The sequence below is a fragment of the Mesoplodon bidens genome (assembly GCF_964165515.1).
Source record: "Mesoplodon bidens genome assembly, chromosome: 8".
In the NCBI taxonomy this organism is placed as follows: Eukaryota; Metazoa; Chordata; class Mammalia; order Artiodactyla; family Ziphiidae; genus Mesoplodon; species Mesoplodon bidens.
In genome coordinates this window covers 16,232,772-16,248,817 of record NC_138165.1, presented here as the reverse complement: position 1 = coordinate 16,248,817, position 16,046 = coordinate 16,232,772, and the positions used below count along the sequence as shown (strand labels likewise).

The 16,046-nt window shown below is 49.7% G+C and overlaps 1 protein-coding gene across 1 annotated transcript in view; it reads left to right on the top strand.

The window, feature by feature from the left end:
• CFAP221 (cilia and flagella associated protein 221) overlaps positions 1 to 16,046 on the top strand; it is an 84,014-nt gene that overhangs the window by 60,533 nt on the left and 7,435 nt on the right. The window contains exons 17-22 of the mRNA XM_081242407.1: positions 172 to 252; positions 1,032 to 1,139; positions 1,225 to 1,359; positions 6,173 to 6,331; positions 7,702 to 7,793; positions 14,029 to 14,121. Coding sequence (XP_081098533.1) covers positions 172 to 252; positions 1,032 to 1,139; positions 1,225 to 1,359; positions 6,173 to 6,331; positions 7,702 to 7,793; positions 14,029 to 14,121 — 668 coding nt within the window. The remainder of the gene's footprint in view (positions 1 to 171; positions 253 to 1,031; positions 1,140 to 1,224; positions 1,360 to 6,172; positions 6,332 to 7,701; positions 7,794 to 14,028; positions 14,122 to 16,046) is intronic.

Sequence of the window (16,046 nt, the reverse complement as noted above, 5' to 3'; positions counted from 1 at the left end):
GGCCCCACGCTGCCTCCAGGCCACTCGCGGGAAGCGGCAGCTGTGGTCACGGGAAGGGTCACTTAGAGGGAGGGGCTGTTTGTGTAACGTGCAAAATGTAGAGAAACAGAAGCATGGCTGCCCGCACTCCGTGATGATCACGTGTCACTTCTTTGAATTTTCACGTTTTAGGATCCTGGTGGCCTGGGACCTGTTCCAATTAAACCTTCAGAAATTCAAGTCAAGCAGGCCTATCCCATCTTCAGTCTGCAGGTTAGACCCGTCATGTGGTTCTGTGAGTTGGGTTTCTTATGAAGTGAACAGAATCGTCTTGAATTTGAATTGCGCTCTTTTTATTAGTTTTGTCCTATGACGGATTATGCCGCGTAGCATACTGTGTGTATTTCTCTGCTGTTATTGTATGCGACGTGCAAGGTGTAGCAGATTCTCTTTTCCTCACGTGGCCTATGGAAACCAGGATCTTTATTCTGTGGATATACCATATAGTATGCATATCTGAAGCTGTCTGAACTACATATGTTAGAAACTTGAAGAAAAGACACAAGTGAACAAAGTGAGTCAGCCTTTGTGTGTGACCACTTCTGTTTTTGAAAATATGCATGTCTTATTTCTTTTTTCTCTTCTTTCTTTTCTTTTTTTTAATTGAAGTATCGTTGAATCTCAATATCTTGTTAGTTTCAGGCATACAGCGCAGTGATTCAGTTATACACACACACGGATGTATATTCTTTTTCAGATCCTTTTCCCTTTTAGGTTATTTCAGAATATTGAGTATACTTCCCCGTGCTGTCCAGTAGGTCCTTGTAAAATATGCATGTTTTAAACTGACAAACCAGTGTTCAGTGTATTGCAGTTAAGCCCTAAGACAGGGGCGAGGAACTGAGAACACCGCTGTGTGCTGGGACCCAGAACAGTGCCCAGGACGGCGCTGACAAAGCTGCTGGTTAAACGTGGCGCTCATTTTCCTTTTACCCCCAGACGGCTGGGAAGTGCCGCCCAAGGGCTTCGAGCGCCTGCCTTCTCTCCCCCAGGTTCCTCAGCTGTACCAGATCAAGAGGTACCAGCCGGTCTCTGTGCAGAGGTCTTCAACCAGCTACCGGCCTCAGAAGCTTGCCCGGGCCCTGAAGCCAGGAGCTGAGGTGACAGGTCCCCACCCTCGGGAACGCCCCACCTTCCCGCCACCCTGGCGCGTGGACTAACGCGCTGTCCTTGGTCTTGGCCCAGGACGAAGCCACCGCCGTCATGGCCCTGCCCAAGCAGGACTCCGCGCCCCAGCTCCCTGGAGAGACCTCCGTCCTGAGCATACGACTCCCCGAGGCCTTGGCCCAGGCTCCAGAGTACGACCCGCTCTATATCTTTGTAAGTGACATCAGCAGAAGTCATTCTTCCCTGTCCCTTTCTCCAGCAGTTACTTCATAAGAAAGCAGAAACAAATAGAAAACAATCTTATTTTTGGTTACCAAAGGGGAAAGGGGGGGGGTAAACTAGGGGTGTGGGATTAGCAGACACACACTACTGCACGTAAAAAAGATAAACAGCAAGGACTGACTGTGTAGCACAGGGAAATGTACTCACGGTCTTGTAATAACCTGTAGGGGAAAAGAACTGGAAAAAAAAAATATATATATAGGGCTTCCCTGGTGGCGCAGTGGTTGAGAGTCCGCCTGCCGATGCAGGGGACGCGGGTTCGTGCCCCGGTCCGGGAAGATCCCACATGCCGCGGAGTGGCTGGGCCCGTGAGCCATGGCCGCTGAGCCTGCGCGTCCGGAGCCTGTGCTCCGCAACAGGAGAGGCCACAGCAGTGAGAGGCTGGCGTACTGGAAAAAAAAAAAAAAATATATATATATATATATATATATATATATAACTGAATCACTTTGCTGTACACCTGAAACTGACACAATATTGTACATCAACTATACTTCAGTTTTTTAAAAAAAAAACATTGAGAAAAAGAAGACAGAAGCACTAATTGGGAATATTTTTCTGTTTTTGGAATTTCAAGGGTTAAACCACATCTCACCTTTGAAATTGCTGGCCAGCCTTTATCATTTGGAGAATATCAATGTTTTTGTCTTTTAACAACTCCAGCATTTATTTTTTTATGACAATAGCTTTATGATCTTTTCTAATTATCTATAATATGCACATGTGTATTTTTGTGTTTCTTTTAAGTATAGTTGCTGTGCAATATTAGGTAAGTTACAGGTGTACAATACAGTGATTCACAATTTTTAAAGGTAGTATATATGTATATATATTTTAAGAAGAAAGTATACAACAGAAAAAAAGTAAAGTCACCCCAGCCCCGTCCTGCGGCGCTTAGTTGATTCTTTATCCCATCTTCGGGCACTGTGTCCCTGCCACACCGACGCCTGATTCCCTGTCTTCTACCAAATTGAGTCCAGTCTCCCAGCGATGTGGGGTCCAGCCGGTTCTTCCCCCTCCCCTGTGTGTGTCCTCCTGTCACCTGCCCTCAGGGGCACCCCCTTCCCCCTTATCCTTCTAGGTACCCAAGCCCTAAGTGACTGAAGGCCAGACAGGAAATCTGAGGAGGTTCTATGTAAGAACGGAATCATCGGCGAAATGCCACGGTAGTTGACCTAGTTACGGTCTGTTTTTTAAGGACACGCACACACACACAAACACAGACGAACACACACACACACACGCAGGATGAGGAAGGGCCTCAGACACTACCTGAGAAAGTCTCCTCTGGGAGAATCTACACGTGAGCCTCTGAATCTCTGACAGGGCAGAGATGCTGGTGGTCGCACCCAAGGGCAGAGCAGGGACAGACGCCTGCCTGTTTCCTGGTTGTTTGCCTCGGGGCTCCTTCTCTGAGCTCTGCTGCTTTCCTCCAGGGAGCTGTGCTGTTTGTGTTTTGGCCAAACACAAACACAGCGTGTTCTGGTGGTCTCATTGCGGGGCGGCGGAGGGCTGTCCCTCAGAGACAGAGTCAGGGCTGGGATGGCTTCACGGGACATCTAACTCAGTGATTTTCAGACTTCACTTAGCACCAGCACCCTATCGCCAGCTGAAATTTTACACAGCAGGGCAATATGCAAAATAGGGTCCCGGTTGCTGGGCTGGCAGTGGGTAAGGGGCTTTCCTGAGGAGGGTATCCCTGCAAAACCCCAGGGTCTTCACAGTCTCCCCCAGACCCACCCTCTACCACTCCTCACCACTCTGCAAGTGAGAGAGCTGGTCTAGAGACCGGTTTTGCAGATGTAACATACATCAACATTTACCGGATTACATACTTTTCACATGGGCAGTTTATCTCATATCACTTATACATCAGTATGGCTATAAAAGAAAGAATTCGAAAAGCCTAAGAAAAGAAACAAAAATAAAAGGCAAGCGATGCTGGTCGCAACGAGTAGAGCATTGCAGTGGAGTCTTGGGGGGATTGTGCGCTGTCTGCAGGGGGTAGGGGGCTCTGGGGAGGAGACGTTGGGGCAGGGTGGACCCCACGCGCCGACGGTGCAGCTGAGGCCATGGAAACGCTGGAGGGTCCTATAGAGGCGCGTTACTAAAACAAAACACAAGGCCATTATCAACTCCAGGGGGGAGAGTCAACTAAAACTCGATGTATGTTCCCAGTAGGAAGCCAAACTGAAATCTGGCATGATTTTTAAGACTTGACGGGAAATTGAAAAATAGAATCCGTCTGGCCTTGATACTAGAACTTCCCTCTGTCACTGACCCAGAGGTCGTGATAGTGACCCTTCACCAGAAAGCTATAATCCAGGCCTCGGCTTGGCCTGGCAGAGGGACATACTTAGACAGTTAAGACAGAGTAAATGCTGTTTACTAGTTTCCAGCTTTCAGAGACAACTTATGAACGAAGCGTACAGGTCTCGGTGTGGTTCCAGAATGCAGATGTTGACGATCTCAATAATACAAAAGTAAGATTGTGGAAGAGAGGAAGAAAGGAACAAGACAGGATGGGAGTGGGAATGCCTTCATTTCACCTGAGGGGGAGTTGAAATACTCAACTAAAGATGATGAAACAGGAAATAGGTGGATCAGTGCATCATTTCAAGTCGCAGCAAAACTAACGATAACCATGTGATTTTCAAAGTCCGGAAGGAGCATCTGTGTACACGAGCAAGACCCTTACCTTACATGGTAATGAGTCAGCGGATACTGTGAGGTCGACAGTCAAGAGATGGAAGAAGAAGCGTGATGTTTAGAGTTAGTGACCATCCCAGGCACAAACCCAGACCTGAACCTGAGGTAGGAGGGGCTCACACGAGCCCCCTTGCTTTTCACCACGAATCCTTCCAGCCTGGGTGAGCCGCTCCCATATGCATGCGGTGCTCTGAGGGAAATTAAAATTAAAATAGTCACGGGCTGACCACTCAGACCTCTTGCTCTGGTAGCGATGGCCACCCTGGGGGAGGTGAGGTGTGGCAACTATTAGAGACGGTGGCATGGCCATTTCCAGAAAGATTTCATCCACTGCACTTGACCCAAGGCAGGTCCAGAGAGTCGGCCACACGGCGGGTGTCCCCCCCACCCCGGTGCTGTGCACCTTTGCCCCCGTCCCCGTTCCCGTGAGACTGCCAGCCCCTCCCCGATCGGTGACTCCACCTCTTGGTCACACTGTGACCAGGCCCAGCTGGGGTCTCTGTCATCCTGCCCGAAACCCCTGAGGCATCCCTTCCCAGGGGCTGTCCTGATTGTCCTTTGTCACCACAGGGGTGACTCCTGGTGACGGAGGCCAGCAGCCTCCAGATTCTGGTCCTCGCCCTATTTCTGGGGAGGTAGTTGTGCCCAGAGCGCCTGGGCGGCTCCGGCTGGGTGCTCGCCCTGCCTCCTGTCCTTTGCCCCTCCTTCCGGCACGTCCTCGCACGCTGGGGGATTTAAGGGGCCCTGCACGGCGACAGGACGCGTCCCCCACTTGCCCACCCACACCCGCCTTCCTCTGCATCCTCAGCCTCCCCGGCTTTGTCTCACCACACCCCACCTTTCCCCTTGGTCCCTCCCAGCCCTCCAGCCCCGACCTGGGTCAGGGTGGGAACCCAATGTTTGCCTTCACCTCTGTCCCTGTCCCCATTCCGTGCGGCACCGTGATGGACGGGAGAAGAGCTGCCGTGGACACACACATACTCCACTCCTGCCTCCCTCGGGGGGTCATCGCCTCCCTGCCGTCCTGTTGCCTTTACATCCATGCGTTCACGCAAGAGCCTCTCCGCGGCCCTGGCTGCAAGTCAGCCTCCCTGCGTGACCAGAGGACAGGCAGCCCAGCGTTCGTGGCCGGGACGCCTTCATCACACCCACGCTAGCCGGGCCGTCCTCTGGGTGCTCTCACGTCGCCTTCAAGTTGTTGGGGACGTTTGTTTCTTGGCAGTGAGACTGGGTTCCTGTCAGTCGTGTGGAGTTCTGTGGGTTAAAAATTTTTTTTTAATTATTCAAACAAACAGAACAGAATCTCAACTTAGTGGTTCCTAAACATCTGCAATTAAACAACCACAAGGGAGCTAAAAGCTATGTTGTTTGGGACAAGAGCTGGGTTTTTGTTAGGCCCCAGAAGGAACATTAAAAGGCTCCACATTTTTGTATATTTTGATATAATTGCTCTGTGCCTCCATTAGTTCTGCTGGAAAATTAGTAAAAAACAGGAACTCCCTTAAAGCCAGATACTTCATCCAAATGGAGCCTTCCTGAATTAAAAACATCACCAAAACAATGTTAAATGCTGATGTTTCCTGATATATCACATGCCACCCTCTCCTTTGTCTTCTCTTTAAAGTTACTTTTTAGAAGCTGTTCTTTTGTTTCCAAAACCAGAAGTTCATTGCTTTTTAAAACCAGTTTCCTTATTTAATAAATCCCCCTAATTGATCAAATTTAGAAACAAATACTTTAAGCTGTTTAAGCTGCAGTTTCATTTGTACTCGTTTCCATGGGAGCTCAGTGAATCCGCGTGGTACGTAATGAAGCGCGTCAACCGGAAAAGTGACATTTGTGAATGACCGTGACCACTGCCCATCTGAAGCCACCTCTGCTCTCCTGCTTCTCTTTCCCAGATAGGCTGACAGAGGTGGGGTCAGAGTGCGCGTGCCAGGGGGGGGGGGCCGAAGGGAGCCTTAGCTGACGCCTGTGCTGTGGCAGAGGAGGAAACAGGTCAACAAAGGAGACCCCGTTTTTGTCTCTCCCGCAGAACCCCAGCCCAGGGTTATTTGCCGTGAAGCACCCACTGACCTACGCAGAAACCTCGATCGATTACCATCTGTGCACCCACCCCAAGTACAAGTTCACCAAGGAGTCCCACTGCAGCTCCAGCATCCCCCTAACCCAGAAGCAGTTTCTCCATCACACGGTAAAGCCATCCCGGCTCAGCGGCAGAGCTGGCCCTGGGCTGCGGGGACGGGCAGGGGACAAGGAGGGAGGGTCACCTCTGGAACCTAGGAATAGAGGGTTTGCCGCCACAGCTGCAGGACAAGGACGGTAACCGTGGCGCTGTGGAGCCTGTCACACCCTAGCCCTGAGGGGGGGCAGGTGGGGACTCAGCACCGTCCCCGTCCGCCCGTACCCAGCTCCCAGGCTTCACGTTGCCCCCTTTTCAACATTCTTAGTCTCTTTTTCCCTTGAAGGTCATGCCTAATATCATCTTATCCCCACTGCAACCATGGAAAAGCAGTCACGTGGCAGCCGTAACCCCGTGGCCTGACCCCCCTCTTTGTTTGGTCCCCAGCAAGGACAGAAACGTCATAATGGGCAAGGTGGTGATGTGACAAATGCACAGTGAGGCAGAGGCCCCCGAGATCTCCTTCTTCCCCCAAATAACCAACCTGACCTCAGCCCCCAGGCACCTCCTGGGGTGGCCCTCACCCTCCGCTCGGGATGAAACCCTCACTTAGGTGGGTCGCTGTCAGCCCCGCCCCCGCCAGCTCCGCCTCACGCCTCTTCCCGCCTCACCTTCCTGCCTCTTGGTTCTAGGACTCCAGCCTGATCTCCGTGCTCCTTGCTCGCTGCCTCTTCCCCAGCCCCGCAGCCAGCCGCCCCCCGGGCCCTCCCTGGATCCCACCGGCCAGCCTCACGCGCCACGTGACTCCCTGTCCTGCGCCCCAGGGCCCCAGCAGCGCACCGTCACCCTCCTGAGAAGCCTTCCTTCCACACAAATCCGATCCGGTCGTTTTCCAGTTTGGAAACCCTCCGTGGTCCCTGCTGCCCCTGGCAGCAGCTCCAGGCTCACTAGCTTGGCCCACGAGGCCCTTCACGACCAGCCCGCCTCTCCAGCCTCATTTCCTGTCACCCCCGTCACCCGTCCTGCACTCGATGCTCTCCTGACAGCACCCTCCTCACATCTTCCACGCCTTTGCGCGCACTTAGCCCTGCCTGGAAAGCCCTCTGATGAACCGACCCATCCTCTGAATGTTGCGTTAGCCTCACATGCACAGTAGTCAAAACGGATGGAAAGGCCAGGCCTGTCCTCCACCACCAGGACCGTTGCTCCTGTGCCTCATAAGTCAGGGGCGGGAGCCTGTCCGTCCTCCCTGCGTTAATGCCTGTTGCCTTGTTACAGCAGTTGCTGGAACAGTTGTCTTTTTTAGCCTCAGAAAAGTTCTACTAAACTTAATGAAATGATACATTTTGGAGCTCAACTTGGATTGAAAAATATTCAGTTGAATGAAACGGAAGTCCTTCCTGAACTTTACACGTGGTCCCCCTGTGCCGGCTCTATTACAGGATGTCATTCCTGGAGTGATGACCTGGAAGAGTTTCCAGTGCCCGGTCCTCTCGTCCCTGCCCGAAACCTCTAAGACAGAGATGACGCAGCGGTAAGCCCAGCTCCCCGTCGCCTCACAGAGGTGTGTGTGCCCCGCAGAGTGCAGAAGCTGCAGCCCCAAAAGTCACCTGCCAGTAGTATGTCAAAGCACACTTGTAGTGCATCGTGAGGGAAGTCTGCTAGCCAGAGGAATATGATGGTGTGTATGAAGTCATATCTTGACTTCATCTTAATTGAGATATACTTTATTTTTTAACTTTTATTGAAATATAGTTGATTTACAATGTTATGTTAGTTTCGGATGTACAGCAAAGTGACTCAGTTATATGTGTGTGTGTGTGTGTGTATATATATATGTATATATACATATATTCTTTTTTACATTCTCTTCCTTAATAGGTTATTATAATATATCGAATATAGTTCCCTGTGCTATGCAGTAGGCCCTTGTTGTTTGCTTTATATAAATTAGTGTTGTGTATCTGTTGATCCCAAACTCCTGATTCATCCCCACCCACTTCCTCCACCCCCTCTTCCCCCTGGTAACCATAAGTTTGTTTTCTATGTCTGTGAGTATATTTCTGTTTTGTAAATAAGTTCATTAGTATCATTTTTTTAGATTCCACATATAAGTGATATCATATGACATTTGTCTTTCTCTTTCTGACTGACTTCACTTAGTATGGTAGTCTCTAGGTCCATCCATGTTGCTGCAAATGGCATTATTTTGTTCTTTTTTATGGCTGAGTAATATGCCATTGTATATATGTACCACATCTTTTTTTTTTAACATCTTTATTGGAGTATAATTGCTTTACAATGGTGTGTTAGTTTCTGCTTTATAACAAAGTGAATCAGTTATACATATACATGTATCCCCACATCTCTTCCCTCTTGCGTCTCCCTCCCTCCCACCCTCCCTATTCCACCCCTCTAGGTGGTCACAAAGCACCGAGCTGATCTCCCTGTGCTGTGCGGCTGCTTCCCACTAGCTATCTCTTTTACGTTTGGTAGTGTATATATGTCCATGCGACTCTCTCACTTTGTCACAGCTTACCCTTCCCCCTCCCCGTGTCCTCAAGTCCATTCTCTATGTCTGCATCTTTATTCCTGTCCTGCCCCTAGGTTCTTCATGACCATTTTTTTTTTTAGATTCTATATATATATGTGTTAGCACACAGTATTTGTTTTTCTCTTTCTGACTTACTTCACTCTGTATGACAGACTCTAGGTCTATCCACCTCACTACAAATAACTCAATTTCGTTTCTTTTTATGGCTGAGTAATGGAATCATTGTGTATATGTACCACATCTTCTTTATCCATTCATCTGTCAATGGACGCTTAGGTTGCTTCCATGTCGTGGCTATTGTAAATAGTGTTGCTATGAACATAGGGATGCATGTATCTTTTCGAATAAGAGTTTTATTCAGATACACGCCCAGGAGTGGGATTGCTGGATCATATGGTAGCTCTTGAGATATACTTTAAAAAAGTCAATGTGACAGGTGGCTCGTTGGCCATACTTCAATAAAAGCAGACAACCAATCCATATAATTCAGCCGAAATAGTCATGGTCCATTTTTAACATTTTAGAGTTGCCAAGATTAATCGTCCACACCCTCCATATCCACTCCCAAAGGATCCACGTCTCTCCATGCCCCAGCCCGGCCGTTCACCGGGCGGCCCCGCAGCTGTCATCACACAGAGACCGAGCAGGTAGATGAGAATATTGTTAGACCAAAGGAGGAGGAAATTTAGAGTAAGCACATTTTTGCTAGTTTGCTCATTTAACACCTCTTCAGAGCCCTAAGGTCTCAAACAAGTAGACTGATGCCTTTGCTTTAAGACACGGCCTGGTCAGTGATCTGCTCCTGAGCCCTGGAGTTTGTTTCTTTGGCCCATTGTCCTTATAAAACGTAGTGAAACGAGTCGCTGGTGAGCAAATGTGACTAGTGTCCCAACCCAATGATCACCAATGGCGACCTTCTGTTCAAATCCTCCGGTCCAGGGTGAGGCCCAGCCCAAGGGGCAGAGCCCTGCCACGGCCCAGGAGCGCTCAGCTCTGCCGGAGCACTGCCACCAACCAGGGTCGGCAGGGACTCGCACCCTCGACTCCCACCAGCGTGTCCCGGCTCCTCCCCGTCACCAGGACGGCCCGCAGCCTCCCGGAGCTGGGTGACCCCGGCCATGCTCCACGGCCAGCTCTCTGGGCCCAGTCCTCTCGTGCAGAGCACAAGCCGATCGGACTTGCTGTGAAGACCCCGCTGAGCCTCGACATTTTCGTTTTAGCAGAGGTAGGAAGGCTCACTCCGGTGTGCACCCACCCCGCATGTACCACCTGTCACCTGCCCCTCCCCGGGTATTTGAGGAGGTCGTTGAAATCCAGTTTGTGACCCTGGAACACTTACCTTTACTTCCTCCTGCACTGCCAGCCAAAAAGCTCTTCCTGAATGAAGCAGAATCTAGGCTTGTCCACCTGCTGTTCCCTGCGGGTTATTTGCTCAGCGCTTCTCAGCTGCCCCCGCTCTGCCTGGAGATTAACATGAGACCAAGATTTGGCCCATGGTAGGGGCTCGAAAATATGAGTTCCTTTTCTGTGAGTTCATGTTACTGAACCAAACTTGGGTCCACTCGCCTGTGCCCAGCAAAGCCAATCTACTGACACCGGGAGATTGTGGTGGAGGCCAGTGCAGCGTTTGTTGCAGGCGCCAAGCAAAGAGTCAGGGACAGTTAAAGCTCAGGAAGCCCCAACTCCCCGATGGCTTCCAGGGAAGTATTTTTAAAGGCCAGGTGAGGGAGGGGTGTCGCAGGGTGTGTGATCAGCTCATGCACAATTCTCTGATTGGTCGGTGGTGAGGTTACAGGGTGGTGTCTCATTGTCAGTCCTCAGGTCTGGGGGCTACATGCTCATGGTCATCAAGTAGTTAACTTCTTCCGCTTGACAGGGGTTTCGGCATCTGTAAGACAACTGAGGAGTGTGCATCAGATACTGTTATCTGGGTACACCTCAGAGAGGAGCCATGGCAGAGGACATGGGAAGGGGTCTGTACCTCCCCACCAGCCAGACAGAAGACGGTCACACACCCTGCAGCCTTCACCCCAAATTTCGCCTTTAAAAACACCTGCCTGAAAACCACTGGGCAGTTCTGGGTTTTTGGGGCACAAGCCACCTCGTCTCCTTGCTGGCCCTGAGCCTTTCTCTGCTCCAGACTCCGACGTTTCGGGTTGCTTAGCCTTGCTGTGCGTCAGGCACACGAAATTGTGTTTGGTAACATTAGCCTATTTCTAAAATCTGAAAACTCCAGAATCAAGGGCTGGGTGGAACAGTGGCCTTGTAGGGAGAAGGAATGCTTTGGTGTCTGAGAGACCTGCCTCATAACCCGCTAGCCCTGTCACCCACTCTGTGTCCCTGGGCCACAGTTACCTATTACTGGAGCCCACTGAGCAATCATTTCCTCGTCTGTGAAACGGGGACGGTGAAGGGGTCCTCACGGACCACGTGCGTCGTGAGGACTCAAGTGGTGCGTCTAGCACCACCCGTAGTAGCCCTTCCCGCTTCTGCCCTCCCCCACCCACTACACCTTGCGGTGACTCTGCTACCACCGTACGGCGAGGACCCGCCACCAGCTAGACACACGGCCTCATTCTGCTGTGGGGTGAGGGCACTGCCGAATGGACCGCAGTCATCAGTAGACCAAACACAGCTGGGTGTGGGTACCGTCCAGAGACTGAATACGCACATTGAGCACGGTAGGCAGTGGACACGCCGGGGTCCACCCGCTGTCAGCAAGCACCGGTCTCAGGAATTAAGAAACAAAATCCTGGTTTTTTTTCCAAAGCAGTGTTCTTGGAAAAATCTCCCGAGGCTGTTCTTTCAAAAGGCACTCAGAATGCAGTCACCTTGGGCTTGAACTAACCATGAATTAAACGTGAATTAAATGCGAATTAAACAAGAAAACTCCCCACCTAGGACTTGTTACCTCCAGCTTCTGTGCTCAAGTGCTCTGTTGGCCAATTTGTTTCATAATAAACCATAATTGCACCACAGATTATAAAATCAGGAGAGGATTCTTCATTTCTTTATCATGGATTTCTATGATGTAAGACCCTAGATAATGTTTTTATTTCTAAAAGAGTTACAGAATTATAATATTATTCCTTTTTAAACTTCCTACACATCTGCTAATGATACTTCAAGTCTGCAGTCATTTTTCTGGAATAGGTTACCTATTTCTTAGCTGCTATTTCCCCTGTATTTCTGCCCGAGAGTTGCTGTTAAACCACACAGTATCCTTAGTTAATGTTTATTCACTCCAAGTCATTTTTGCATTCGTAATGATCAAAACAGCTCACTTGGGTTCTCTGCTCGTTAATAAATTCAGAGAGAATTTACTGAGTCTCTGTGACTTCCATGCAATCTGAGTAAGTAGCGACAAAGAAGTCGTCTAATCCAGTGGTGCCCAGAGTTTGGGGTTTTATAGACAACTAAAATTTCCAGAAGAATCTTAGGAATTGACTTAGAGTTTTCGGCGTTTTACTTTTCCAAGAAAGGCATGAAACAAAACAAAGCAAAACAAAACACCCAACCTCCGTCCACTGCCACCACCCTTTCAGTTCCAGAGGAACATATTAACACATGGAAAAGTAAGCAGGACATGGTCTCAGAATTTTAAAATTAGGCAAGTTTGGTGTCATGAAAAACCCTTAGTTGTTGCCGTTCTGTCTTCCAGACCACCCTGGCCCCTGGGGAGTGGTCCAGGCTTCCACCTTCTCCCACCCTCCTCTCGGCTACACGTGTTCTGAGGTCTCACTGGGATTGTGCGTTAGAACCTGCATTCTCTGTCACCAAGTCAGTAAATAGGACTAATCTCTGGGTGGTGGAGGCCAGGTGCCTTTTCAGTGAGGAATGGTGTTAGAGACCAAAATCTGGGTTCCTGGTGCACATATCGTTACTGCGGGTGGAGCGGGGGGCGGGGTCGTCTCCTGGCCTCCTCAGCAGACAAGCCAGAGTGTGTACGTGGGGAAATGCATACATATATATGCACACACATACACACGTATGTACACATTCGTACAAAAATACATGACCACATACATCTACACACATATGCACATGTCCATGTGCACATATGCACACATATACACACCTATACCCATTTTAGACATCATGAATCCACACCGGTGCTCGTAATCCCAGTCCACATTCATGGAGTTGCTGCTTGCTTTTCCCCATTCCATAGTTGTCCGTTTCTTCTTTCCCCTGTGAGAACCCCCAGTCTCCTAACACATTCACTCCCTCAGTTTTATAGAACGTCAAAAATAGTTTCAGAATTGCTTCACCTATACCCACTTTAATAAACCAGCATTTTTGCTTATTAAACAAGGAGAAGAAACTTATCTCCAAGACGTATCTGCACACACCAAGGAGGCTTCAATAAACCTCCTGGTTTTCCGTTCCTGCCACCTGCCTTACCCTCCGCCTGCAGCCTTTCTAGAGCCCGCGAGGAGGTCAGTTTCCTGCCATGGGTCATTCTTTACTCTCTTCTATGAGACAACATTCCTCTCAGCTTCTAGAAACTTATTCCAGAAAATTATTTTAAAAGTTTATCCATTTGTGACTCTTTTCCTATTCTCTTTGCTGTTGTGGGTTCAGTTTTTATTCCTCTAATATCAGTTGAGAGGCATGTTAAGAAGGAGCTGAGACAAAAGGGAAATTTTTTTAAAAGGTGAGTGTTTGCTCCACCAACTTGAAACAGAAGTCTGCCGCTGACTTTAAAAATAACAAAATGTCTTTTCTCCCCATCTCAATTCTTTTAATGCCCTCAACACCCAGTAATTCGTATATGAAGATGTAAAATCATGATACCAAACAATATATAAGGGGGTGGGGAGGAGGTTTGATACTGAATAAACAGCTAAGGAAGAGTATAAACATGGGAAAAAAATATTAAGAACAAAAAAAGCAAACTAACTGCCCCACGCCAGCCCGACCCCCAGGAAATAGTATAAGTTGAGACACCACAAGTTTGACAGTTCTGTTTCTAAACTCTGGGAAATGTCTTTCTCAAAACTGAAGTATAGTTGATTTACAGTAACACCGGGAAGTGTCTTCTTTGGCTCCATTCTCTTGGGTTTGAGTGGTACCTATCGCAGCCCCGCCTTTACCTCTAGGGAGACATGAGTGGGTTTGCAGGAACGGAGGAGGGAAGAACGATAGTGTAAAACACCAGTGGTGGAAAGAAAAGTGCTTTAGGACATTGTGTAAATGTGTGATGTTTCCACAGCCGCGATTCCTTCAACTTAGCCATGCTTCCTATAGATGTCCCTGCCGTCCTTGACGCCTTACCAGAAGAAGACAGGATGGAGACCATCGAACGGTACTCTTTTCCTTTTGGTCTCTCGTGTTGTCTATTTTCCAGAAATAGTCCCGGTGCTATGAGAGATTTCCAAGGAGCCCCCAGTGCCCGAGCTTGCACCCCAGCCGAGACACAGCTAACACCCAGCCATACACCCAACTAGATAGGATGCTGGATTCATGGTGGAGAACAGTCTAAGGTCTCACACTGGCTGGTCGTTCCGTGCTGCAGGCGCTCAGGGGAGGGGCGAGCGGAGGGGGAGCTGAGTGGGCTTCCAAGGCTGCAGAGTCGCGTGGACTCAGGTTAGTACTCGAAGGGTGGGTGGGGTTTGGAGGGGCGTAAAGAAATAGAGCGCCCCCAGATAAACAAAAAAGAGGAAAACGAGAAAAACAAAAACAAAGGAAATTCTAAAAGAAAGAGTGAAAACAAACAAAAAAGGAAAAAATAAAAAAATATCAGCCCCAAACTAAGCTGCTTAAACTTGATTTTACTGATGAGCATCCAACATCCGGTGGGAATGCATCCTTGAATCTCCTGTGGCTGTGCCCACTCGACCACTTTTCCCTGTAGACAATCAGTGAGTGAAGTCCTGAATATCCGAGGCGTGTGTCGGTTTCCGTGAGACCTGCCCACACACAAGTGTGATACTTGAGCGCCTGAAGCTTGGAACCCAGGTGTGAACAGGGAGGTTGAGTGTCTGCCACTCAAACCCCGGAGCACGAGGCCGTTTCCTGAGGACACTGCAGCCGGGCGGGCGGGGGTGACACACGGTTACTTGAGGGTCAGTGCCGGGGGCAGCTGGGGAGACGCTCGGCAGGCCCCTCCCCCATTCAGCACTGATGCGCGGACCCCCGGGGCTCAGTGCCCTCATCTCTGAAATGGGAATAGTAGCACCTGCTTCTCAGGGATTGTCACCCAGGACGACGAGGAGGAGGTGGGGTGAGCGACATCTACTGAGCACTAAATGGGCGTCAGGCAAATGCGTCGCTCACCCGCAACAAGGTCTTGTTATTTTCCGCTCTTGGGGGTGAGGAAAGCCTAACGGGAAGGCGCTCCCCGCACAGCGCCGGCTTCACGCGAGGCTGGCCCGGAGCCGCTGCTCAGCGAAGCTCACGGATCCGAGCGACTCCGCGGTTTTCACGGTGTTTTCCCAGCAGAAAACTGCTCTGCCCACCTCTGTTTACGTATCGCTGTCAGCAGAGGGTTCCCGCTGCTAATTCTAAATTTTGAAGCCTTCGTTGGTCTTGGGAGCATTTCTCTGAGTGTAGCAGAGACGGCCTCTCTCAAAAAAACGGTCCCCTCTTCTAAAGAAATAGACTTGTGGAAACCGGCTCATCGTCCCAGCCTCCCCTGCAGCTACGTCATCCATGTCACTCGGCCTCTGCCAGAGGCACAGGAGCAGACGTGAGATCTCCTCCCGAGGGCAGGACCAAGATGGAGTGGGCTCCTGCACCCTCCCTCTCGCTGCTTCGTGGAGCCGGAACCCACATGTGCAGGGACCCAGCTGTAACCATCCAACACCCAAGCCCAAGGCCAGGGGTCCGCAAACGGCCTAATCCGGCCTGCCGCCTGCTTTTGCAGACCATTTTATTGAAATACAGCCACAGTCATTCATGTATGTGTTTTTCCATGATTCCTTTCATGCTGCAACAGCAGAGCTGAGTAGTTGTAAAAGAGACCCTACGACCCGCAGAGGCCTTTACAGGAAAAGTTTGCTGACCCCTGCTCTAGGGGATCGCGGAGCCCAAGATAAAAATAACCTCGGTCCCTGTGATGTCTTCTCTCACCCATAGGTTATTTAGAAATATACTGTTTCATTTATAAAGCAGTCGTGGATTTTTTTACTCTTCTTTGCTGTTGATTTCTATTCGAATTCCATGTGGCCATAGAACATTCTCTGAATGATTTCAATCTTTTGAAACATTCATGCTCTCCTTATGGTCCAA